We start from the raw sequence: 27,350 nt of genomic DNA, 5'->3' as shown, positions 1-27,350 counted from the left end.
GGGAAAAAGTAAGGGAATTGGACGAATTAAATCCTTCTTTCAAAGAGCCTGCAAAGACACAATGCACTAAATGGCCTATTCCAGTGTTGCGAGGTACACAACCACACTACAGAACTTACTCTCATGTTTTAAGTCTGAAGTTGTGAGATTGCACTTAGAATAATATATTCAGCTTCAGTACCTGCAACATAACAAAAATGCATTACAAAGATGCAACAATGCTGGTCCCAAGGGAAAAGCAGACCAACTATAAAGAAAAATTACCTAAAGTTAAGCTGTTCTAATTGGAAAGAAGACTAATAGGGAAGGAAGTCAATGAAGTATTGAAAATATTTTGAAATGAATATTTCTCAAGAACTCCAAATTGTCAAAATATAAACCAGAAGAGTAAGGTCAGGTAATATAAATTCAAATTAGCTGAAAGTGCATATGGTTATATTAAAGGGCTCTCCTTTTCAACCTCTCCCCTTGTGTGAGGTGTGGTGTATGTCTCTTTCTCTAATGAGAGCAGCTCTATAGGCCAACAGGACTTTGGTGACTTTACCTTCATAGAGTCAGTAAAAGACTGTGTATGGAATTATTTTTATTCATCGAGGGGATGTAGACTTTGTTGGCCAGGCCAGCACTTATTGTCCATCCCTCATTGTCCTTGAGAAGGTTGCATGGTGGTGAGCTGCCTTCTCTACAACATTAATCCACCTACAATACTTTTAAGAGTGTTCCAGGATTTTGACCCAGTGACAGTGAAGTATATCTAACTCAAAATGGACGTGTGGCACACAGGGGGAAATTGCAGTGATGGTGTTCTCACTGAATTCAAGAGCTGCTTTCTCCTCACAGGCTACACGCAGGTGCATTAATAGGTGTTAAAAACGTGACCTTTCTTTGAGAAACGGTAGAACTATTGGTGAGGAGTTACTCAAACAATTATCCTGAGGATGGGTCGCCGGACCCGAAACGTTAGCTCTGATTTCTCTGCATAGATGCTGCCAGACCTGCTGAGCTTTTCGAGCAATTTGTTTTTGTTTCTGATTCACAGCATCCACATTCGATTTTTATTTACTTAAACAATAATGTGATGAATAACTTACGAGGAAGGAAATGGAAAGGCCTTCAAAATCAAACTGGGTACTACAGTGAAAGAGAATAAAGAAAGAGCGAAGAGATCCAAATAACGTTATATTCAAGTGGGAAAGGCCAAGACCATCCATATCTCAAAGAAACAAATCTGTGATCAGGACTTCCCCCTCTTCCACAAGAGGCAATCCTTTGTCTGGAGAAGACCTAGATCTGATTGGTTGCGTATCGTCCAATAATGGAGCACTTGCAGCGATTGATAGCTATTGAAGCCAATCGGTGACCGGCAGCTGTCACGTGATACACAGGGTTGGCCAATCGTCTGTGAGCAGAGGCGAGGCTCGCGGGCGGTATATAAACAGGCAGTGCCCGCCCCTGCCGCTACCCAGCGCCATTTTGTGTTATTCTTCCACGTTGACCTTTGCAGTCGGTTTGATCGGGACAAACGAGAGATCGAAAAAAAGGAAGGAAAAATAAAACCTGAACCGCCAGCAAATACATTCCCAAGAAACAAAATGTCTCGGGATCGCTTCAGGAACCGCACAGGATTTCAGAGGCGGGGTGGTATGAGCCCTCCGTTCCGGGGAGGCGGCGGCGGTAGCAACCGCAACAACGCTCCCAACCGCCCGAACGGAGCGGGAGCCCCGGCCGACGCCCTCAAGCAGCAGCCGGCGGCCTCTGCCTCTAACCAGGTCGCGGCCTCTCAGCAGACCCCACCTCCGAAATCAATGGCGCCGGGCTCGCAGAAATCCGCCGAGACCGACAAGAAGAATGGCGAGGCGGCGGCCTCTCAGGGCGCCTCGGCCGGGCGCGGCGGCGCCAGCGGCGAGGGGGGCAAGCAACAGCAGGCGTCGTCGCAGGGGGGCGGCTCGGCGGGCTCGGGCGCCTCGGAGAGCCGGCAGGCGCGCGAGGTCAAGGAGGCGGAGCGCGAGCAGGCGGTGCTGCGGGCCCAGCTCTCGCTGCTCCGCAAGCCCGGCGAGAAGACCTACACGCAGCGTTGCCGCCTGTTCGTCGGCAACCTGCCGGCCGACATCACCGAGGACGACTTCAAGCGGCTCTTCGACAAGTACGGCGAGCCCGGCGAGGTTTTCATCAACAAAGGCAAAGGGTTCGGCTTCATCCGCCTGGTGAGTGTGTGTGTGTGGTGGTGGTGGTGGTGGGGGGGGGGGATGAGATGGGGGTTTGCCTCTCTAGCGGCCCCGGACGGTAAACTCCTCACCCACCCCCACCCCAAGCCCGAGGTGAGCGCGCCAGCCTCCTGCCGCGAACGCGCGGATGGCCCCAACCGTCTGCCCGCTGCGCGCACGCGCCAAGAGATGGGCGCGAGTCTACGGCTGCCATTTTGTTTCCTTTCTGTTCCTCGCCTCCATGTCAGTTTCTGTCTCTCTCTCTCTCCATTTTGTGTTGACAATGGGCGCCGCGCCTTCCCTGTCTCCCCCTTCACTACCCAGTCTCCGTTCCCTTTGTTTTGTTTGAAAACCTCGTTCCAGGCCCATCCTGTAGTTCCATCTCTCCGTTATCCTCCCCTCCAGTGCTCCCGTCTTGTCCTTCGTCCCGCCCGCCTCTTTCTTGATGGATAGACTCTTTATTCCTGAAGAAGGGCTTTTGCCCGAAACGTCGATTTCGAAGCTCCTTGGATGCTGCCTGAACTGCTGTGCTCTGCCAGCACCACTAATTCCGAATCGCAGTTTATCCAAGTTCTTGGCTGTCCCTAACCACGCTGCCTCAACGTCTGGAAAGGGTGCCGGGAATCTGAAACAAAGGCAAAAATCGGAAAATCGCTAAGTCTGGCAATTTTTGTGACGAGAAATCAGTTAGTGAGCCTTTGGCACACCGGACCAAAGCATTCAAATCTAAATTTCTTGGTCATTGCCAGACTACCTGAGATTTTCGAGCAGTTTGTTTTTGTTGCTTAAACTCCTGAGTTCATGTAGAATTGTCCAATCCTGTTCTTGGCAAAACGTTGAGTTGTGGCTGTATGGCGAGGGCAAAGTATTTGCCTGACTCATGCCATTTTTTTGGTTCTCAACACTCTGCCTGCTGTTTTAGAATTGAAACCTTGTCTAAAACTGAAAAATGTCAGTGTGGCAAAGCTTTAAATTTAAGATGCTGGTTACATTGAGTTCTGTTCATGAAAAACCTATGGACTGAATGTTTAGTTTGTATATCAATTTTGTCTTTCAAAGGAAAGTCGAACTTTGGCTGAAATAGCCAAAGCTGAACTTGATGATACACCCATGAGGGGTCGACCTCTTCGCATTCGTTTTGCCACACACTCTGCAGCTCTGACTGTCCGTAATCTTTCTCCTTATGTGTCAAATGAACTACTTGAGGAAGCATTCTCCCAATTTGGTCAGGTGGAAAGGGCCATTGTAATAGTGGATGATCGTGGGAGATCAACAGGCAAAGGCATAGTTGAATTTGCAACAAAGCCAGCTGCGAGAAAGGCCCTTGAGCGTTGCAATGAAGGAGTATTCCTCCTAACTGCGTAAGTAATATGCATTTTTTGTTGGCTTATGTCAGTGATTCATTGTTGTTCCCCTTTTAAAATGCATTATCCTGAAGCAAATTAGCTGTGTGATTTGCAGGAGAAATGTTGACTTTGAAATCTGTGCAGTTTTAATTTTTTTCAATTTTTAAACTATAATGCATTATTTTCTGCCAGTTGCTCATGAGGCTCTAAATATGCTTTGTAAGTGCAAATTTGTCCATTTTTTTCTTCAAAAACTAATTTGTAGCTCTCCACGGCCTGTGATTGTGGAACCAATGGAACAGTATGATGATGAGGATGGTCTTCCAGAGAAGCTTGCCCAGAGAAATCCAATGTATCAGAAGTGAGTTTTATAATTTGTGGTTTTCAATGTCTGATAGTTTTCAAATGGTTGATCTTTGATTTTCTGCATTTAAAGCTGATTTGGAGTGGAAGTTGATCATAGTTGTCCAGTTAGAATTGTAGAATAGAATCCCTTGTGTGGAGACAGGCCCTTTGGTCTGTACAGTTCACACCCAACCCTCTGAATATCCCACTCAGACCTTCTCCATAACCCTACATTTCCCATAACTAACGCATCCCTGGACACTGGGCAATTTGCCATGGCCAATCCACCTAAACTGCACATCTTTGGATGTGCAAACTCCAGCAACAGCCATAAGACTTGAGCAGAAATTGGACCATTCAGCCCATCGAGGCTGCTCCACCATTCAATCATGGCTGATAAGTTTCTCAACCCCTTTCTCTTGCTTTCTCCCTGTAACCCTTAATGCTCTTCACAATCACGAACCAATTTGTCTCCGTCTTAAATATATGGGGCGGCATGGTGGCTCAGTGGTTAGCACTGCAGCCTCTCAGCATCAGGGTCCCAGGTTCGATTCCAGCCTCTGGTGGCTATCTGTGTGGAGTCTGCACATTCTCCCTGTGTCTGCTTGGGTGTCCTTCGGTTTCCTCCCGCAGTCCAAAGATGTGCAGGCCAGGTAAATTGGCCATACTAAATTGCCCATAGTGTTAGTTGCATTAGTCAGCGGGAAATGGGTCTGGGTGGGTTATTCTTCAGAGGGTTGGTGTGGACTGGTTGAAGGGCCTGTTTCCACATGGTAGGGAATCTAATCTAATGCTCAATGACCTGGCCTCTGCAGCCTCTGTGCCAACGAATTCCATAGATTCACCACACTTCATCTGAAGAAGTTTCTCCTTGTCTCCATTCTGAAAGGTCTTCTGTTTTACTCTTCAGTTTCAATTAGGCCCCCCCCCCTCCTTCAAGTGAGTAGAAACCCGGAGTCCTGAAATGTGCCTCGTGTTAAATTATTTATTCCTAGGACTGTTCTCATGAATCTCCTGTGAGCAAGCTCCAGGGCCAGTACATCCTTCTGAGATATGGGACCCAAAACTCTGCACAATACTCCAAATGTGGCCTGACCAGAGGATCAAGGACGCAATCAAATCCAGGTCCCTGGTGCTATGAGACAGCAGTGCTAGCTACTGAGTAACCATGTTGCCCTATTTGCCTGAATCTCAGTTTTACTTGAGTTTCATTTTGTAGTGGACATCATTTGTTGCAATACAGTAAGTTCCAGATCATTTCAATATATTTAAATGGTATCTGCCAAATAGGAGCCTTTTGGTTTTTTTAGGGAACGGGAGCATCCTCCTCGCTTTGCCCAGCATGGAACATTTGAGTTTGAATATTCCCAACGATGGAAGTCTCTTGATGAAATGGAAAAACAGCAAAGAGAACAAGTGGAGAAAAATATGAGAGAGGCCAGAGATAAGCTGGAAAATGAAATGGAAGATGCATACCATGAGCATCAAGCAATGTTACTGAGACAGGGTAAGCTTAAAATAAATGATGACAGAACTTTATACTTAGTATAAAGTATGTACAGCTCACACTTCTCACTTCTGACCGTGTGTGCTGAGGAGCATCAATTCATACTAACGGAAAAGATGAGTGTGGAAGTGGCATGCAGCCATATTTATACGTGCAATTTTCAGCTGTCCTTTTGCCTTTTGATTGTGCATCTTGCTTCTGGTTGCGAGGAAGAGGAGAAAGCAGTTGGAGAAAACTCATTATACTATACAAAGGAGATCTTGACGTGCTGTGGTTGTGTACATCACTCTGGGCCAAGAGGCCTGGGCTCAGGTCCCATCTCTTCCTAGAGTCCATAAAAACATCTGAAGTTGATTTTTAAAAATTTCAAGTGAGGATATTTACCATGAATTATTCAGTGCTGCAACTGTATCTCTTATTGGATACGTGCTTCAGGAAGTTCTAATTTTGTTTTTATACAGATCTTATGCGTCGTCAAGAAGAGCTTCGCCGCATGGAAGAGCTTCATAGTCAAGAGGTTCAGAAACGTAAACAGTTGGAATTGAGGTAAGAATGCTTTTTGAACAAGTGCTTTTCCATGGATTTGGTTTGTTTTTGCAGTTATCCTGCTTGTTTTAGTGTAGCTTGACTTAACTTAAATTGAAATCAAATTAAGGCTTGGTTTGAACTCTTTGCCAGGCAAGAAGAAGAGCGCCGTAGAAGAGAGGAGGAGATGTTGATGCGTCAGCGGGAGAAAGAGGAAATGATGAGGCGCCAAAGGGAGGAGAATTTCCGAATGGGATACATGGATCCAGTGAGCTTGATCATTAAATTACAGCTGTGCTTAGATTAGTAAAACTGAGTCAAAATAGTGAGCAGGCAAATTCTTTTAGTTCCATTCATAGAGTAGAATGCAAGTTTGTGTGCGCCCTTCACTGCCTTTTTCTTTGCATGACCTGATTTGTATGGTGACTTGAATGAGTTTTCTGTTTTTGGTGAGTTAATGTCTCCTCCATTTTCAGCAGCCACATTGAACTTTTCAGGGATGCTTCAGTATTCACAAAAAATTTCTAATGTATTTTTTGCAAGTTTCCCATCAACTTGAGTAGCTTTAGGAATCTGGGGGCTTACGATTGAAGAATCCTATCCAGCAGAATGTGGTTTTGAGTTAATACCTGGGTATTGAGTAGGCTGGTCTGGGAATTCGGAAGGCTTTTTTTTGCACCACATTCGAAAAGCATCTAGTGATGGCGCTGATGGGTACTGCTGCAGTGCTATCAGGTGCTTGCTATAGCTTGATTGTCTGGTGGCCTGAAGGTTACTGCTGCCTGATAGGTCATAACCTTAGTCTCCGGTTTGGATTTGAGTCCTCATGCTGGTGATTGGCCAAAGACAGAACTGACAGATTCGATGTTATGAAAATTGCCATTGATTTCAGCCTTTGAGACTTAAGATGACTTAATCTGTTCAGTAGTTTTGTTGATAGTTGAGGTGTGTTGTGCTTTGCTGTTTCAGAGGTACCTGGTTTTGGGCATAAAAGTAACAGAAGTTGAGGTTACTGGATCAGAGTGAGTCTTCGTCTTGAACTTCTTTGCAGATTATACACTAGACATTTTGCTGCAAGCCCTGTGGAAATACTATTTGTAATTGATTTTAAGTCAGCCACCATTTTAATTTTTTAGGGATGGCAATCGTGCTTACTGAGAATTTAACTTTCAGTTATGTTTCTGAAATTGCTGTTCAGTTCAGTGGTGGTGAGGAATCTTGAATATATCCAAGCCTCCTTGACTGAGTAGTGTCATCTTGAGGTTTATTCTTTTTTGCTTGCATTCTGTATTTCTGTATCAAATGAGAATGGATAGCTTGGCCACTGAATTCTGAAACGATACTTCATTTGGGATTCAAATGATGAAATTAATTCCCTTTGCAATCCAAGCAGTTTGCAAGAAATGAATTTGCATTGCAACAAAATAGCTTCAAATGGGATCTATAATGTTTCACTTGTTCCAAATTTGGTCAGTTTTTAAGAAATGATTGAAGTTAACTTCGGTTTGAGTATTCAGCCACTAGTAGTAACAACTGAACAAGACTTGGTCAGCTCTTCATTGACTGAACTATAATTCAATGTAAAATGAAATATTTGCCTTGATGTTCATTACTGAAATTTCTCTCTCCAGAGAGAACGTGACTTGCGCATGGCTGGAGGAATGGCAGGTAAGATGCAATCTGAATTGTAGATCAGAAATTTGAATATACTATTTTAATATTCCAATACCTTTTGATTGGAAACAGGGCAATCTATACTTGTGCCTGTTCCATTTTCACTCATAGAAAAACTTGAATGCATGCTTTACATTTCAGAACAATATGCTGCTACAAACCAAAGCTTTCCACCAATGGCAGCAATGGGCTATGAAGGTCACAGTGCAATGAATAGCCCTGGAGGACCAAGTGCAATGACGGGGCAGATGATGAGCAACAGTGGAAACACAAGCGACATAGCAGGGGTAAAGTGTACTGTGGTTTGGAGTGAATGCTTGGATGTATGGTTGGATTGTAAAGTTAAATGAATGTGCGTGTATTGTTTGAAGGAAAGTCTTGTGGGGATCTTGGAAGAACTTGGAGGGTGAGGGGTGCCATTTGGTTTAGTGAAAGCTTAATTACTCACTGAAGTAAAGTACCAAAATATCCAATTGTAGGGCAGCTTGAATAAGCTACTGTAAGCAATGCTGTTTCAGCATGGATTTTGAGGATTAAGTTTCAGGAATGTGCACTTAGTTGTGACATGTTAATCTGAGAACCATTGCAGACAGACTAATCAGATGCTTTACGTCATGCCATCTGATTGCTATGGTCTAATTGTTATATTACTCCTGAAGTTTAGCTGTATCAACATTAGTTACAATGGTTATTACAAGTGAAATGATCAAGAACATGCATATACTGCAACAATTTGCAGAACTGCATGTTTAAAACTATTGAAATAATGACTTGCCTAACCTGGATAGCCAATCAAAAATGTTTTTACAGTCTCAGTGCAAAGTTTGTGTGCTTGAGGTAGGCAGATCAGAAACGTGATTATTTTAAGTTAAACTTCCCAAACCGTTATGGGTTGGTGATGACTGGTCTGACTGGCATGTCAATCCGGATTGAAACTGATCACTTGAGTAATAAGGAAGAAAGGTCTGCATGATAGAACATTGATTCATAAGTTACCAATTTCAGTTCTACAGGACATTGCAGTAAAATTCCAGTTTTCAATCCGAAGGCTAGCATTTGCAGCTGCTAGTATAAACTAAATCGAAAACCATGTGTTGGTGTTTGCACAAAAGTGGAACTTTCCTCCAAAATGAGGCAGTGTTGTAACGATAGTAACTCTATTCTGAATTGCAGATGTTCGTTCTTTTGAGGTGGGCAGCCGCATAGTTTTGCATATTGCAGCATAAACAAAAAGCCAGTTGTCCTATTACATCTGCAATTGTTAAGCTATTCACCTTGCTGTCTAATCTCATTTCCTTGCATCAAAATCTGATTCTGACCTTCTGGTTTAGTACAGTGAAGTGATGCAGTCAGTTTGATTTTATAGTTTGATTATGTGGCACACTTTGGGTGGCATAAGAGGGAAATGAGCACAGATCGCTTTAGATTATCCATAACGGTCACTAGGTTTAATGTTCTGATTTGTGAATGGGATGATTAGTACTAATGCTGACACATTAACACATCGCTACTTGTTAAAATCCTCTGGCCTTCTGAGTGTTTGCCAGTCTTAGTTTGGCTGTCTTGCCACATGAAAACTGCTTTTGAGTGATTTGAGGGAGGGATTATAGAGTGCCCTCCCGTAGCACATCAGTGTGCCATTGGTCATGGCAAACCCAGTTGCTCAACCTCAGCTTTTGAGGTGTATTGTGCAAGTGGTAAAATTACATTAGGCATTTTAAATTGATAATTGAGGGAATGTCCTTTTACCTTTTTGCACTAAATGAGTAATGTTTTATAAAATATACATTTTTACCCAGTTAAACTTGAATGGTAATGCTGATCCAGTGTTGTCATACTTGTGCTGTACTGTAACTGTGAATTTTGGCTTGCCTGCTGAAATAAAAATCAGTGTAGTTAAGTTTCTTATTATTCCAAACCAACATCAAAGATTGACTCCCTAATATAGGGGGATATGCAAATTCTCCTGGCCCATCATGCTTTAACTGGTGGAAGTTGTTTAAAGTTTAGTTTTGTAATGTCAAATCCTTATACTCAGCAGCTGATGCATTACTTTTTGAAAGTTTGCAGAGCATGTACTACAATACTGGATCAATGGTCAGCTTGCATTTAAAATGGGGGGAAAGGTGGGTTGGGATATGTCGGTTACTTGTGACTTTCATTAAGGGCAGAGGCTATTTAACTTGAAGTGTTAAAGCTCTGCATCTCTGAGAAAACTATGATGTGGAGATTGTAATGATAACGCAAATATATCTGTTGACCCAGATCAGACTTATGCATATTTGAATGCATTCCTGTGTTGGTAATAGTGGTTTGCTTGCACTACAAGCAGAATAGCCACTGTTCTTAAGTTATCACAAGTCGTCATGGGAGGATTATACCCACCTTGGATTCCTCCATGTACCGGTCAGTAAACTAATGAACAACTTGCCCTCTTTTTTTCTTTTTATGTGCCTGGTACCTGTGGATCGCCCTATTCCTGGTTGTAATCGACGAACATTGACTGCGGATGTCTTCCCTGACCTAATGTTACACATTTTACTCACTTTGTCACGTGCAACTTATATGGACATTGAATGCTACCATGTATGATGAACTTTAAAATCTCTCCCAATAGCGTAATGACCGCTTTGGACAGGGAGCCCCAGGTCCAATGAATGCTCAGCCTCCCCGTCCTATGGGGCCGACTGGGCCTAGTTTTAGTAGAGGGAGAGAAGAATATGAAGCAGGTGGAAAGAAGCCTAGATTTTAGAATTCATAGTGTAGTAGTGCATTCCAGATTAGTCTTTCATTTAGACTTGAACTCTTCATTCTTGCGTTTTTTTAGTTGGTGGCAAAGTTGCATTTTATGCCTATATAGATTTGTGTATTGATAAAACTTTGTAAACTGTAACAAGTCACGCTGGCACATTGTGAATGTTGAATTATGTCAAACAACAGTGATAGTGCACATAGGCATCTTTTCCCAGTACTTTTGACTGTGTACGCTGACGTGCCATTAAACCTCTAGAAAGTATGCTCCATGTATTTTTTGTTCTGAATTGTTCTAGAAGCATGTTAAATTGTGTAGGCTAAAAGCCTGTTTTGAAATGGTGGCATTCTGTATTTTGGTGCGTCTTTTTAAATTAAAACCCATTCATAGTGTTCATGATTTGAAATGATTTTTTAACTGTGGGCAAAGTAACAGTATAGTTGTCAACTTCTGCTTTAAGTGAGACCAAGTGTTGCATTTACTAATGTTCGCGAACTCTTGCGTATCACTTATTGGAGTTGTTTAATAAAATAAGGTAAGATTCCAATGGAAACTAAGTGCACTGAAAACAAAGCATTTAGTCATGGTTATTTATTTTATATTTTAAGTTGTACCAATTTTAGGCTCAACTTTGAGTTTTAAACCCTTTTTTTTAACTTTGGCTAGCTTCGTACAGTGTCTTAATGCCACACAATGGAAGGGAAGTCTAGGTCTGCAAAGATCTTCCTAAATTTTAAAATGGCAGTCCTGACATGTCTGGACCCACTTATATTTAAATTGCCACCTAATTTGGTTGTGTTAACTGGAAGATTTTGTTTTTATTTCAATTTTGTGTGGCTTTGGTTCCAGAAATAGGCTGGATTGTTCTAAAGCTTGTGTTTTGTGGCAGTCAAATCCAGTCTATGCTGGGGTGGGATGAAGTCTATTGACAATGCTACTCACGTTTTGGAGATTCTGTCTTGGTTTGCATGTTCTGAAATAGATATTGGGACAAGGAAGGTTATTGTAGCTAGTACTACAAAACATGTTAAGTGTTTTGACTGATTATGCAAAGCACACCTGTATATCAAAATTTTCTTCCTCCTCTGTTCACAACTTACTGCAACTCTCTCTTCAGGAGGTCTTTCGTGCTGAGAAGCTTTTGATTATCAACTGTGCCCTGGGCAACAATTCCAAGTGACTCATATGAACTTAGATTGTGGTGAAACTTTTAATTTGGAGCCAAGCCTGATTTTTCCTGCACAATATTTTTTGCATAATTAAGGTTTACTAGATCAGCTTTGGCTTAGTTTTCCCTTGACTTTACCATCCATGGAATCGACCATTGCAGTGCTGTACTGTTGACTGCTTTCGTTGGCACAGCCTGACATGTATCCTTGTTTCACTTGATCCATAGTCCAAGGATGTCTTTAGACTTACGATGGACAATCAGATATTTGTTCCCCGCTTTGTGTTTGGAAGAGGGTGAAGTTGTCCATTTCGGGTTTTGTGAATAGAGTAAGTTTAACGGCTTACTTGAATTTGTCTTCATGGCAGTGGCACATCTGATTAGTGTTCAAATGTCAGTCAGGCCTCTCAGGTGATTGTATAATCCTCACTGTGTATTGTAAAGAAGTTTCTAAAATGAATGCTTATCTTGATTCAATTTAATTGCTACAATATCTTTACAGAATGCATGGAATCCCAAAATAGCATGTTCCGCTTCATTATTCGATCCATTTTAAATTACTGAAATTTGATGTTGGTGGGCAGAGTGGCAGAATTTGGACCTTCACCTGTTGCCATAAGTTCAAGCCTATTAAAGCCTTGATTTGTAACAAATCTTGCACTCTATTGTTTAGTGTATTGAATTCCTATGTGGTTTATTAAAAACTGCATTGCTCATATGGCTTGAAGTGCCACTGAGTAGTTGAGTATGGCAGCTATTAACCAGTAAAGTTAGTCACTATTGCATCCAAATGAATGTGTTTAAATGCTAGGTTTGTACACCAATAGAGTCTTTTCAGATTAACAGCAAGAAATCTGCAATGGCAATATCCCAGTTACAAATAGCAACTCAGCAAATTGAGTAATCCTAATGAAAGTGATGTCTTTGGGCTATACAATATAGTAAGGTGTGCAAAAGTTACGCACTCAGGAGGACAAATACTTTATCATGAATCTTCTACTGCTGATCAGTGCATGGTTTTATTGCATTAACACGTCACTTATGGGATCTGAGCTGGAGTTGGGAGTTCTTTTAAGTAACTTAGCTGTATAGGGTCTTTCAGTTCTATTGGGCAGGTTTGCTGGAAAACTGGAACAGGAAACAGTTTTAACTTTTATAAATGAACTTCATACCCAGTGCAATGATCACTTAAAGACTTGGAGTTAATGGTCCACAATGCTTTCATTTAAACCTTCCGACCCAACTTGGGGGGCCTCCCCAACCAATAACTTGTGGAAGTTAACCTTGGGTTTTGGAAAATTTTGCCATTCTGCGTTTGTGAATGGGGATGCTGATTTGGAAAGTCACAATTGGAAACAAGTAGCAAGATATGAGCTGCAGATGTACTCAGTAGGAATGAATTTGCATCAGGATACCCGGACTACCAGAACGTGACTTCTGTACCCTCTGCCTAGCGAAGCTGAACAGCTTCAATGGGTAACTGGAAACCAAGCAGTAGCATGCAATGCCAACAAATAATTGCTGCTTTAGGATTGTGATAATGGTAAGTGTTAAAACTTATTTGTGTGTGGGGATGGGGGTTTGGACGTAGAAACAAATCGTGCCTTTGGATGCTGTTTTCCACTAATTTCAATCTTTTAAGAATTAATATACCGAGCAAGTATTGTAGTCCAAGATCAGATGTTCTAAATTCTGGGATGGTGGGTTTTAAGTTTCTTTGAGTGCAGTTTCTTAATTGGAGCAAGGCTTAATTTTCATCTTACATTCCATAAATCCTTTTTGTTTAAATGTTTCAGTACAGAATCTGGTATTGGTCCATCAAATTTACTTCTGGCAAAATGTGTGCAACTTAAATTATTCAATATGAGCTGTTGGGGTTTTGAATGAGCAGCTGCTCTGATTTCCTGTTGGATATTCTTTGCAAACTTTCAGTAATTTTCATTGCCATTCCTTGGCAGCGTTCCTGTATTTGAACATGGATTCCATGATAAATCAAGTTGGTTTGGCTTTTTCAGCTGAGTGAAAGCCGAAGGGTTCACCTTAAATTTGAAAAACTAGTTTTGTGATGGTACTTGCAGCTAGAGACCTGAATTTTTACTAAATTAGTCCATTGTTTCCGCTGTTTTAACAGTAATCTAGGCTGTGGAAGCAGTACTTGAACTATTTTTATGAAATGCCCCTTCTATATAATACTGAATTTCAACTTAAATCAAAATACTGCATGAGATGCCTGCAGTATAATTTCATCAATGTCACCATCTATCGACCTGCGTCCCTCCTTTTAAAACACTTCGCATTTTTGAATTTGATTTATGGTATTGGCTGAATACAAAGATTTAGCTGTTGTTGTTTAGGCATTTAGGTGCTGAATTTGCAATGCCCACTAAGTTTGGGCACAACTTGAAATAACTTGTCTTCCCCAGTATTCTTCAGTGGCAGTTATAACAGTTTCAGATTCTCAGGTTACATGGCAACGCATCTGAGTTACAAGCCAGCAAGCGGCTGCTGGCAGCCAATTGTGCTGCATCCTTGCAAGTAATGCCGCTCTACAGTGAATAAATACAGTCAGCTTGTCTGCAATACATTGCATTGAGGATCTGTAGTACTGCAAATGGGATTGGGCAGTAAGACCTGGAGAATAGTATTCCTGCTTGTTCTGCGGTACACTAAAGACTGCATACAGGTATGTACAAATAACTTGTTAACATGTCTTTCGTAATTTCTTAAACAATGAGTATAATGGTTCAGGCATCACCTTTCTGACTCTGGAAATACAGTGTACCACTTATAGTTGGGCTGTTACTGGTGAATACTGATTGGTATCAGAATATAATGGCCCAAATGATGTACAGCTAGTGTGCAGTTTGAGTACTGCATTCACAACATTGACATTTCACTGGCACCTTGAATTATCAACAGTGGGTAGTTGCGCTTTCTGCCTGTACTTTTTTGAGCTCAACAAAGCTGTGACTAAGACTGTGAATAGGAAGGTTGTGGTTTAGTTTTACCTTGTCTTTTTATGTACTCTGTACTTTCAAGCTTTGCCAGAACTTCTACAAAGCAGCAATGTGATTTACTTGTATATAATGAATAAATGTACTATAGGCCATTTAGCACCATAGATTATACTTGCCAAACTAAAAGGCATTGACTATTTGGGCAGATGCCTGCATTGTATCAACAAAATGGTAACTTGGCATGCCTGCTTGCGTTTGGGGGAATTGTGCTGGGCTTGAGAAAAACTTTCATTCCTCTTGAACCTCCAGGCACCCTACCCCTCAAATGCATAACTATTACATAGTGACTTACTGTATTTGATGTTACTCTTGTAATTTTGGTGTAGTTTGGAGACCAGAGGAATTACTTAGTTTTTTTTAACCAAGCCAGCTTGCAATGACTGTAACTGCCATTAATCTTGGCCGTTCTCATCTGACCTGAAATCCCTAAGATCAGACCTTGTGTACCGACGTGTAAGATATTTACTGTAGAGCAGTATGGCAGATTTAACATGTAGTGAAAATTGAAATACTGTAAATGTGATGCACTTTCACTGCTTAGGTTTCAAATGTTTCTAGGATTCTAATAAGAACAAATACAATGGAATCCTCAGTAGAAACCAAGTCCTTAGGCTTTCTGCTGTCCATTTGCCTGTTCATGCATCTCATGATTTAAAATTTCACTTTGTATATGTGCAATTGAATTAGGCCATAGCCTAATTGTATTGCTTTGGGCTTCATTTGCTAAATTATTTGTTTTTGATTTTAATCAAAGGCTTGATTTCAATCAGAGCATAAAGTTGACCTGTATATTAACAGGCACAATGATTCACCATCAGTATCGGTGTAAAGCGTGATGAAGGCATTCGTCATGTAAATTTGAGGTCTGAGTTGAAGTCCCACCAGCTCCAAAGGTGACATGACTGAACAAGCTGATTAAGAATTTTGTGCCACTTATCCCTGAAATTGCCTAGAGATGGTTATTAAAATCCAGAATATTGGTCTTGCTTTTGACTGCTTAGTTGTTGATCTGCTTTGGATGGAATGATATGCTGTGAATTTTTAGTCCTGGAGTGGTACAGATGTGGCAAAAAATGGTCCAGGGCTAATCTGTTTTCCAGTCCTGTGCCACTTGAGTTCTCTGTCTTACTGCAATGCTGGGATTTTGGCACTGTCTTTAAAATCTGCAGCTTGTTACACAGGTCTGACTGCAAGATTGGTCTTGCTCCAGGTCTTGACCCTGTAACATTTATTATTGTGTATTCCTTTTATGGGAGACATAACTGGCCTGTTAGGTCAAATTTTAGCAAATCTATAGAGCGAGCAATTAAATGTTTTTTCTTGTGTAAGTATCAGTGACTTGTCCCTGGAGCAGAAGTGATGTTTCATCTTGTTGCACTGGACTTGCAAGTGGGATTAAAACTTAGTAGCCAAGTGTCTACACTGTATTCCATCTAAATTTTGTTGAATGTGACTGAGCTTTCCCAGTTCAATTGGCTTCAATTTTTGACTAGAATGTCTCTGTTCAGAAAAGTGATGCCAGAACATAATAGGGATATGTGGTACATGTTCTTCCAGTGTTGCAAAATAGGCTACAATATTGTGTTCCAAGATGTGGGTGCAGTTTCCCTTCTATGCAATCACTTCTGGGCATTTTTGTGCCAACTTGGTCAACTCTTAATTGGCCTGTCCAAAGCTTTAGAATTAACTGAATGTTTAATCCTCTGTGCTGAGAATTTTTCACTGCTGTACTAGCCTAGGAAAAGTTGGGCCTAAAGCACATATATTGCATCCTTTCTGTAGGGTTGTCAGACTAGTCAGTAAAAATATACTGTACTTTTCTGGCTAACCACTGAAATGTTTCAGTTTGGATGAATTGTATATACCCTTAACCCCTGCCTTCAACTCTTTTATTCTGGCCCCATAAAATATTAATAGTTACAGCACCACACAGGCTGTTAGGGATTCAGTCAGCCTTTCTATTCCGGGTCTACATCTGGGATAGATTTGCATGACATATTTTGAAGTAACTTGACCTTCTGGGTTATTGTAGAACTGAGTTCTGAATTGCTGTGTATGGAAGTGATAAGTGTTTACTAACTTGATGTATTTTCTTTAGGCATGGAAAGGGCTTGATGCATGTTGAAACTCTGATGCAGGAAAGATGCAAGTAAGTAGCTATTTGATCAGTTCTGTGCCAGAGTATCCATCTGAAACAGTGATAAATCATATTGCTTGACTAAGCTGTCGTGTAGTTTCTAAGTGCCTGTGTATTGCTGTAGATACTCAAGTATTTTTGAGTTGTGGCTTTGACACTCGTGATTCCACTGGCACAATCTCCACTCCTAGAATGGTGTGTTTAGTCAAATCAGATGCATGCTGGCATAAAGGTATCGTGTCTTCCATTTCATAGAATGCTCAGTTTTCCTTCATAAGTGAGATTCCGAGTAATGTCAGCAATTTGAGGTGTTTCTCATATGGTCCCTGCAAGTGATTACAGCTGATCATCCTCAAATTGGGATCATTGGACCTTTTTTGCCCTGTTAAAGGATCCTGACAGTATCGTTTCTATTCACTGTTGCTGAGTTCATTGTTAAACTAGGTGTCAAACGATAAATGATTCCCAGCCTTGTGAATAATCAATATATGGAGCCTTTTCAGGTGGGAATAAGGGGATGTTTCCTAAAATGATTCTTGTTCCTCACTTGCAGCTTCTGTGAAATGATATAACCAGAATATTTCACATTGCTCAGTCACCAGAAATGAGTGGGGTGCATAAGAGTGAAACTGAAGGACATGAATGGATAGTATCTCTGAAAAGGTAGGTTTTCTGACTTTAAATTGGAGTTTTGCTCCAATCTTGCATTTGTAAGTGCATCATGCAGGTTTGACTATACCAATATTTGGAGAGATTAGCTACCTAGCCAAAACTAAATTGGGGTCTTGGGTGGAATCTAGGCACCACTTGTGTGAATGGTTCACTTGATACAGTATGTTATAACAAGCTCTAACTTCTGTTGGTTTACTCTTTACGGCTTCCTAAATATTATCTCCATATCAGCAATTAATTTCTAAAATTGTTTTATTACAAAACATTCAGCAGTATGCAGAAGTCATAATAAGGCTTTGAAAGCCTCCAGCTGGAGAGCTGAATGCCTTTTGTACTCATCTACCATGTTTGCTACCAAGGTCAAAGCAAGTCATTCTATATTCTAGCCTGATCGTTGATCTTTTCATAGCAAAAGGTAGATTTTTTTTTAGTCACTGACTATCTGCTGCATTGCACAGATGAATCTACTGTGGCAGGCATATGTCTGTGATGGACTGTTTAAAATAAATCCTCAGACCTGATGTTTTTCATTCTCTCATTAGGATCGTCTTTGAAGGAGGAGAACCATGAATATTTGTCAACCTTGGATGCAACATCGATGTAATTGATTTGATTCTTTAAAATAAAATTCATTTTGACCCAACTTTGCTCTTATTTGCACTACTGAGATATTAAACAATTGCCTCAATCTTTCTTTGATCACCCAGGATACTTAGGATTTGGTTATCGCTGGAATATTATTCCAGCAAAGCTTGAATATTAATATGTGCTACCACAATCTTAATAAAGTAGCAGCTTAGGAACATGCATGCAGTCTGTCATTCAGTCCTTTGAGCTGTATGCACCATTTATTGATGTCATGGCTGATGTGGCCTAATTCCACATGCCTGCCTCTGGCTCATATCCCTTAATATTAATGAGTTTTCAGGTTTGTAGCTGAGGAGGTTTTGGATGTATGTTTGCTTGCTGGGCTCAGTGAGCAAACTTGTAGCTAATCCTTTAATATCTTTGAACGAAAAATTAATTTTCCAATGATCATGTATCAACAATCTTGGAAGAGTTCCAAGCCCCCCCTCACCTGTTGTGTAGAAGTGCTTCCTAACATCTTTTCTGAGTGGCCGAGTCCTAATTCTCAGACAGTCAGCCCTGGTTCTAATAACGCCAGTGGAAATGTTTTACCCATTCCTGTTAATGTCTTGATGACTTTGATCAGATCACTTCTCTAGAAGAGAAAATAGGTTTAGTTTATATTATTGCTCCTCAAATTTAACTGCTGAAGTCTTGATATCATCACTGTTTAATCATGTGTTGTGCTCCCACCAAGGCCAATTTTTCCTTCGAGGTGTGCTGCCCAGATATGCTGTCGATACCAAGTGGGGTCAAACCTAGGCTTTGTATACAGCTGCAGCATAACTTGTGCATCCTGTACTTCAGTCCACTGGATGTAAATGCCAGTGTTCTGTTAGCTTTGATTTTCTACATCTGTTTGTGGTATCTTAAATATCTCCGCTTTCTCCATTTTGAATTGGAGGTACCAGTGTTGGACTGGGTTTGACAAGGTCAAAAATCTCATACCAGGTTACAGTTCAACGGGTATACTTGAGAATGTGAGCTTTCAGTGTGCTGCTCCTTTACTAACACTTGGAGCAGTGCCCTGAAAGCTAGTGATTTCAAATAAACCTATTGGACGATAACTTTGTTAGGGACTTTTGACCTTGTCCTCCATTTAATTGCAGAGCCAACAACAGTAATCTCTTACTGATATGATTTTTTTCAGTCTTAATACTGAAGATTGCATTTAGTGCATGATCAATGAGGAATTGTAATCAGTGAATATGCGATGATCAAACTGCTACCTCAGTAAATCATACTAGAGCAAGGTCACTGGCTTGAATTCTAGATCCCTGTACCTATTTCAGCTGAATTTGTTATCGCAACCACAAGCAAACTTTATATAGATAATGTAAATGGTGTGACTGCATTCTTCGTGTCAAGGTAACTCTCCCTGAAGTATCATGTTATCCACTAAGAGCTAAATTTCTCAAGCAACCAACACTTGATGTAAGTGTGATCACTGTGCATAGCTTCCCACATACTGCATCTGCAGCATATCATCTGGCGACCAACCTGAAGGGTTTATTTTGAAGGCAGATTTCTTAACATTACATTTATGCTGAATTAACAATGCAAATTTACACTTTTTCTGAAATAGATTGAAGGTGCTGTTTCCATAACGTTTGCTCTTTATGAAGCTGCTGTCCCCATATACACATTGCTTGAAAAGGCCATAAGGTATTGGAGCAGACTTTGGCTGTTTAATCCATTGAGTTGATTCTCATCCTAAGGAGTCTTTGTTTTAATAAGGTCTCTTATTCTAAACAGCAATAAATGCAAGATCAACCTCAAAATTTCATATCCATGATCAATATAATGAACCTCCTGGACTGTCTACAGATACCTTAGGTTGTGGGGAAAAACTTCATAGTATTTCAGTTATGGTCTGAAGTTCCTTGTATAGTTTTAGCAAGCTGTCCATTAATATTTCAATATTTGTTGGCCTTTATTTCCATCTTCTTGCTTTCATTATTAACCTAGAAACTAGGATGTTACTCATACAAAAACCTCAAAGTCCCTTTTTTCTCATTTTCTGCAGAATTTCCTGTTTAAATTATATTTTGCTCTTTTTGTCAATCTACATAAACTTGTTTCTCCACATGCTATCTGCTGAGATTTTGTCAACACTTAACCAGCCTTTACCTCTTGGCTGTTGTCCTTGCTACTTGCATCCTCATCTATTTTTTGTTAGCTGCAAACTTGGCAATAGTGCATTCATTTGGCACCTGTTAGTAATAGTCACATTATGCTAGCCTGATCCTTAGCACTTCACAGAATACAAGTTGCCATTTCTGATAATAACCCCTTATCCCAACTGTCATCCTTGACAGACTAATAGTATATGCTTGAACCCACTCTAGTATGCCCAAACTTTGGTGTACGAGCTCTCCTTTTGAGTTGAAAATATTTGCTTATGTTCCTAGGAGGACTAAACAGTTCGTAAAAGATGGCTTTCTGCTAAGTTAAACCAGGTTAGGCAGCCACCTTTATCTGTTGTCTCTGTGTATATGAAATTTACCTATCATTCTACAGGTGGAAAATCTATAGGTTTCTTACAGATCTTTCCCAGAGACCACTAAATTTACTAAGTTGTGTTTAGCATTTAGCACTACTTACAACTGATAGGGAAGTCTACGATAATGTGCAGCAATACCTAGACAATCGCCATGCTAAGTTGATGGTTTTTTGTTTTTTATTCAACCCTATCAATGCCAAGCAATGACCACCTTCCCTTGCCATTCAATAGAATTGCAATTACTAAATCCTCACTTAATATACTAGGGCTTACAATTGATCAGAAGCTGAAGAACTCTATGTACTGTGACCGCATATGTAGGTCAGAGGCTAGGAATTCCATCCTGAGTAACTCATTGCTTGTCCTATCATCAAGGCATAAGTCAGGAAGCATATGTCAGGTGTAGACAGATCGAATGAATCCTTAAGGCCAGAGGAGTATACTTAAGAAGAAATTGGGAGGGCAAAAAGAGGATGTAGCTTTGACAGAGTCGAGAATCCAAAGGGTTTTTACAAGTACATCAAGGACAAAAGAGTAACTGGGGAGAGAATTAGGCCCTTCAAAGATCAGCTAGGTGCCCTTGTGTGGAGCCACAGGAGATCAGGGAGATACTAAATGTGTATTTTGCATTAGTCGTTACTGTGGAAAAGGATGTGGAAGATACAGAATATAGGGAAATAGATGGTGTCATCTTGTAAAATGGGGGTTGGTTTACGTGCCACTATTTTAGAAAGGTGGTAAGGACCAACCGGGGAACTATAGACCAGTGAGCCTGACTTCAGTGGTGGGCTAGTTGTTGAAGGGAATCCTGAGGGACAGGATGTACATGTATTTGGAAAGACGAGGACTGATTAGGGGTAGTCAACATTGCTTTGTTTGTGGGAAATCACGTCTCAAACTTGATTGAGGGCAGAGCGGTAGATGTGATCGAGATGAACTTCAGTAAGGCATTTGACAAGATTCTCCATGGGAGACTGGTTTGTAAGGTTAGTTCTCAAGGAATACAGGGAGAACTATACATAGACCGTGGTGGTGGAGGGTTGTTTTTCAGACTGGAGGCCTGTGACCAGTGGAGTGCCACAGGATCTGTGTTGGGTCCTCTATTTTTCATCATTTACATAGGTGATTTGGATGTGAGTATAAGAGGTATAGTTGGCAAGTTTGCAGATGACACCAAAATTGGAGTAGTGGACAGCGAAGTAGGTTATCTCAGATTACAACAGGATCTTGATGAGATGGGCTGAGAGGTGGCAGATGGAGTTAATTTAGATAAATGTGGTGCTGCATTTTGGGAAAGCAAATCGTTAGCAGGACTTATACACTTTAATGCTAAGGTCCTAGGGAGTGTTGTTGAACAAAGACCTTGGAGTGCAGGTTCATAGCTCCTTGAAAGTGGCGTTGCAGGTAGATGGAGGCATTTGGCATGCTTTCCTTTATCGGTCAGAGTATTAAGTACAGGCATTAGGTTAAGTTGTGGTTGTACAGGACATTGGTTAGACCACTGTTGGAATAGTGTGTGCAGTTCTGGTCTCCTTCCTGTCAGAAAGATGTTGTGAAACTTGAAAGGGTTCAAAAAGATTTACAAGGATGTTGCTAGGGTTGGAGGATTTGAGCTACAGGGAGAGGCCGAACAAGCTGGAGCTGTTTTCCCTGGAGTATCTGAGGCTGAAGGGTGACTGTATAGATGTTTAGAAAATCAAAAGGGGCAGGGATAGGATAAATAAGACAAAGATTTTGCCCTGGTGTGGGGGAGTCTTGAACCTGAGGGCATAGGTTTAGGGTGAGAGGGGAAAGATATGAGACCTAAGGGGCAACTTTACCACAGTATGTGTTGATGTGTATGGAATGAACTGCCAGAGGAAGTGGTGGAGACTAGTACAATTGCAACATTTAAAAGGCAACTGGATGGGTATATGAATAGAAACAATTTGGAGGGATACGGGCCAGGTGCTGGCAGGTGGGACGAGATTGGGTCTGTTTCTGGGCTGTACACCTGACTCTTGCCTATGTGGGTGCAGCTGCGATAGCATTTAAGAAGCTTGATACCATCCAGGATAAAGTTGCCTGCTTGTTTCGCACCCCATCCACTGTCTTCAATGTTCATTTCCTACAGTGCCCAATAGCAGCAGTATCATAAGACCAGAAGACATAGGAGCGGAAGTAAGGCCATTCGCCCCATTGAGTCCACTCCGCCATTCAATCATGGCTGATGGGCATTTCAACTCCACTTACCCGCATTCTCCCCGTAGCCCTTAATTCCTTGTGACATCAAGAACTTATCAATTTCTGCCTTGAAGACATTCAGCGTCCCAGCCTCCACTGCACTCTGTGGCAATGAATTCCACAGGCCCACCACTCTCTGGCTGAAGAAATGTCTCCGCATTTCTGTTCTGAATTTACCCTCTGTAATTCTAAGGCTGCGTCCACGGGTCCTAGTCTCCTCGCCTCACGGAAACAATTTCCAAGCGTCCACCCTCTCCAAGCCATGTATTACCTTGTAAGTTTCACCTTGAAGGTGCAATTGATTCATCTGCTTCAACAGCACCCTCCAAATCAGTGCCTGTACCCGCTAGAAGGACCAGGACAGCAGATGGTTGGAAAGCGCTATTTGCAAATTTCCCTGTCAAATATGCAATCCTCACTTCAGGCTATCTTATTGTTCCTTACCATCACTCAGTTAAAATGATGGATTTTCCTTCCTAGCAACGCTGGATGTTCAAGAATCATAGAATCCCTAGAGTGGTGATAGAGGCCATTTGGCAAATCAGGTCTGCACCAATTTTTGGAAGAGCATCCTAATCAGATCCATGCCCCCACCATCCTGTAGTCCTACATTGACCATAGCTAATCCACTTTGCCTACACCTCCCTGGATACTTGGGTGTGATTTAGCATAAGCCAATCCATCTAGCATGCGCATCTTTGGACGGAGTTTATTATCCCCTCTGTGGAATTTGCAGATGGGTAAATAAATGCTGGCAGAGGCTGCAATGCCAATGTCCAATGAACAAATTAAAAAACAAGTTAGTGGATGCCATTGACCCCTTTGTTAACAATTTATTCTGCCTCGTGATTAATTGCCAATGTGGAAACATGATCATGTTGCAGTGGGGTTACTGGATGAAGTACTGTCAGTGTCAGTTTTTAAAAAAAAATCTAAAGAGGATTTTGCATTGCCATAAGCTGTGCAGATCGCTAAACAGGCTGAACTTCACAATAGACTTTATATCCAAGGAGAGACAGTATTTTCTTGGAATTAATCCTTCTGACTGAGTTGGTCCATTTTAATCATACCTAATGTGTTGCATCCAACACAAATGGAGGAGAATGCTACTTCATTTCTTCTTGTTCACATTATAAGGAGAAATGTGGCACTTCAGTCTGGCTAATCCATTGTTTTACAAAATACTATTGTAACCTCTGTATTTCCATCTTGAATGCAATTAGTTCTTCCAGTGCCTAGTGAGCTAGAATCAATCCACATACAAATAAGGGGCCTTGTGCCAGTTTCAGGATTGGGTGCTGAATTCCATTTTCTTTTTATCAATCTGTTCAGTCATGATCCATCTCTGGAATAGCGGGACTTGATCCTTCTAGCCCAAAGCTGGGAAACCACCACTGCACTTCTATTTTAATTGTCTTTATTAAAAAGCAAAAGGCACAAGGATGTTGAAAATTAGGTGCTGCATGTTTTTTTTAAGTCAATTTGAAATGAAGTAGAATTAGATCAGGTTGGAAATAAGCAGATTAGAAAATATCTAGGAAGAAAATGGTTATTGTTTCGGTCTGCACTTTTTTAGGAACTTCCACAGTTTCATATCTTCAGACATGCTTTTTATCTTTGCAAACCTCTGGCTTCTGCAATAATGTATTCAACAAACTACAGATTTCCTACTTTAAGAACAGCCTAGCTACCTTTTCAATTATATAATCTGAAAATTCTGTTTCTCTTGGGGAAATTGGTGCACGTCCCACTGGGAATAGCTAATAATACTGGCACATGTGTAATTTGAAATCTTATTCAACCTCTCCCTATAGCTCAAATCCCACCTCCCTGGCAACATCCTTGTAAATCTTTTCTGAACCCTTTCAAGTTTCACAACATCTTTCCGATAGGAAGGACAGCAGAATTGCATGCAATTTTCCAACAGTGGCCTAACCAATGTCCTGTACAGCCACGACATCAGCTCCCAACTCCTGTACTCAATACTCTGACCAATAAAGGAAAGCATACCAAACGCCGCCTTAACTATCCTATGTACCTGCGACTCCACTTTCAAGGAGCTATGAACCTGCACTCCAAGGTGTCTTTGTTCAGCAACACTCCCTAGGACCTTACCATTAAGTGTATAAGTCCTGCTAAGATTTGCTTTCCCAAAATGCAGCACTTCGCATTTATCTAAATTAAACTCCATATGCCATTTCTCAGCCCATTGGCTCATCTGATCAAGATCCTGTTGTAATCTGAGGTAACCTTCGCTGCCCACTACACCTCCAATTTTGGTGTCACCTGCAAACTTACTAACTATACCTCTTATGCTCACATCCAAATCATTTATATAAGTGATGGAAAGTAGTGGACCAATCCTTGTGGCATTCCACTGGTCACAAGCCTCCAGTCTGAAAAATAGCCCTCCACCACCACCACCCTCTGTCTTCTACCTTTGAGCCAAGTCTATATCCAAATGGCTAGTTCTCCCTGTATTCCATGAGATCTAACCTTGCTAATCAGTCTTCCATGGGGAATCTTGTCGAACCCCCGACTGAAATTCATAAAGATCATGCTGACCTGCAGCAGCTGCTCATCCTGATGACATTATCCCAGTGGTTTCAGATGGGGAGGATATTAACTCGATAAAGGACTGGTGATGCAAGTGTTGCTTGGCTTGTAGAAAACTCCTGAAATGTCCAATAATTCATATATGTCTTTTGATGGTAGAATTGACAGGAGGAGAGTTGCTCCAATGGTTTCTTATAATAATCTTTTGTGAATGGTTGATTAATTTGCTGTTCTAATTTCTCCGGCTGCACCCTCAGTTACCAGGGACCCAGCTCTGGAATGCCCTCTCTTCACCTTTTTGACCAAGCTCTTTGCCATCAGATCTCATATCTCCCCTGTGGCCAGATGTTATGCTGTCAGTATGCCTGTGAAGTGCAATTCAGAGGAAGTTCACTAGGTTGTTTCCTGGGAGGAAAGTATTGTATGAGCAAAGTTTGAGCCTATATTCATTGGACTTCAGAAGAATGAGGGATACAAGATTGAAAGATACAAGATTCCGTGAGGTGGATACTGAGCATGTTCCCATTATGGAGAAATCTATATCTAGGTGATACAGTTTTTTATTCATTCATGAGATGTGGATACTGCTGACTGAAACCTGCATTTCCTGTCGAAACCTCGTTGTCCTTGAGAAGCTGGTGATGTGATGCTATCTAAGAGATGAAGGGGAATTTCTTTATTCAACAATAATTTTCTAAGATCATTTTCAAATACTTTTATGTATAGGAAAGGCTTTGGAAATCTGAAGCACCAAGGGATTGAGGAATCTTAGTTCACGATTCTCTTAAGGTTAACACGCAGGTTCATTTGGCAGTTAGGAAGGGAAATGTGATGCTCATATTCTTTTTAAGAGGACTAGAATACAAGAACAGGGATGTACTGCTGAGGCTGTATAAAGCTCTGGTAGACCGTATTTGGAATGTTGTGAGCAATTGTGGGCCCCATATCTCAGGAAGGATGTGCTGGAGTTGGAGGAGGTCCAGAGGTGGTTTACAAGAATGATCCCTGGGATGAAGAGTTTGTCATATGAGGAGTGGTTGAGGACTCTGGATCTGTATTTGATGGAGTTTAGAAGGATGAAGGGGAATCTGATGAAGAAGCCTGGATAGAATGGACATGGAGAAGATGTTTCCACTAGTAGGAGAGATTAGGTTCCAATGGCACTGCCTCAGTGAATAGACAACACTTTAGAACTGCGATGAGGCAGATTTTCTTCATCCAGAAGGCGGTGAATCTGTGGAACTCATTGCCACGAGGTTTGTGGAGGCCTTCTGTCGTTAAGTATGTTTAAGCCAGAGATAGATGGGCTCTTAACTAGTGAGGCGTTCAAGGTTTATGAGGAAAAGGCAATAGATTTGGGGTTGAGAAACATATTAGCCATGATTGAATGGCAGAGCAGACTCAATGGGCCTAATTCTGCTGCTATATCTTAGGTTCTTATTTGTCCTTGGGATTCTTTTCCACAAAAAACAGTAGATGTTGAATTATTGACTATATTCAAGGTTTTGTTGGGATTTTGATCTACAAAGGGGTCAAAGGTAAAGTGGGTAGGCAGGAAAGTAGAACTGAAACCACAATCAAATCAATCAAGATCTTATTATGTCACAGAGCAGGCTTTATTGCTGAATGGCCTACTCCATCTATGTCTCATATGAGACGTTTTCATTACACTTCTCCCAAGAGTGGTGTATGAGAATTATCTTGAAGCAATTCAAGTTGCTCCAATGTTAAGTCGCTGCAAGGTGACTGCTGGAATCATGTACAGACTCTTCTACTCTCCCTGCCCAACAATTTAGCTGGTGCAGAGCAGAGGCTGCAGTGCAGTTTGAAAATGTTATCAGAAGGTCAGGACTGGCTGATCAACATCAGCTCCTGATCTGGTGATACCTCAACCTTAAAATCCCTCCTTAGCATCAAGTTACAGCTCCTCATGTGAAAGTGATTTCTGCTGAAGTTAGAATGTCAACAATTTGCATCCCAGTGCACCTTTAACACAGTAAAACATCTTGAGGTACTCCAGGAAAACACTTGGTTAGAATTTGACACAACCCACAAACAAAGAGTGGGAGAAGTGGCCAGAAGTTTAGTTGAAGA

At 41.2% G+C, this 27,350-nt stretch overlaps 1 protein-coding gene across 2 annotated transcripts; it reads left to right on the top strand.

Moving 5' to 3' along the window:
- Window positions 1-1,465: 1,465 nt before the first annotated feature.
- Window positions 1,466-17,990, top strand: LOC122563718 (splicing factor, proline- and glutamine-rich-like). Of its 2 annotated transcripts, XR_006315702.2 has the most exons (11): window positions 1,466-2,204; window positions 3,264-3,565; window positions 3,816-3,911; window positions 5,206-5,402; window positions 5,864-5,948; window positions 6,081-6,195; window positions 7,559-7,595; window positions 7,743-7,888; window positions 16,637-16,687; window positions 17,229-17,338; window positions 17,890-17,990. XR_006315702.2 is itself a non-coding variant. In XM_043717846.2 (9 exons), exons 1-9 carry the CDS (start codon window positions 1,593-1,595, stop codon window positions 10,351-10,353), a joined length of 1,725 nt encoding a protein of 574 aa, XP_043573781.1. In that variant the 5' UTR covers window positions 1,466-1,592; the 3' UTR covers window positions 10,354-10,747. The 2 variants fall into 2 exon arrangements, 1 of the variants encoding a protein (XP_043573781.1); XM_043717846.2 differs by lacking the exons at window positions 16,637-16,687; window positions 17,229-17,338; window positions 17,890-17,990 and adding an exon at window positions 10,219-10,747.
- Window positions 17,991-27,350: the final 9,360 nt, after the last annotated feature.

This window comes from Chiloscyllium plagiosum, unplaced genomic scaffold, assembly GCF_037043375.1.
Source record: "Chiloscyllium plagiosum isolate Xiang-an unplaced genomic scaffold, Cpla_swu_hap1 HiC_scaffold_30, whole genome shotgun sequence".
Lineage (NCBI taxonomy): Eukaryota > Metazoa > Chordata > Chondrichthyes > Orectolobiformes > Hemiscylliidae > Chiloscyllium > Chiloscyllium plagiosum.
The sequence above is the reverse complement of the archived record's forward strand: the minus strand, read 5'-3'. Positions and strand labels throughout refer to the sequence as shown.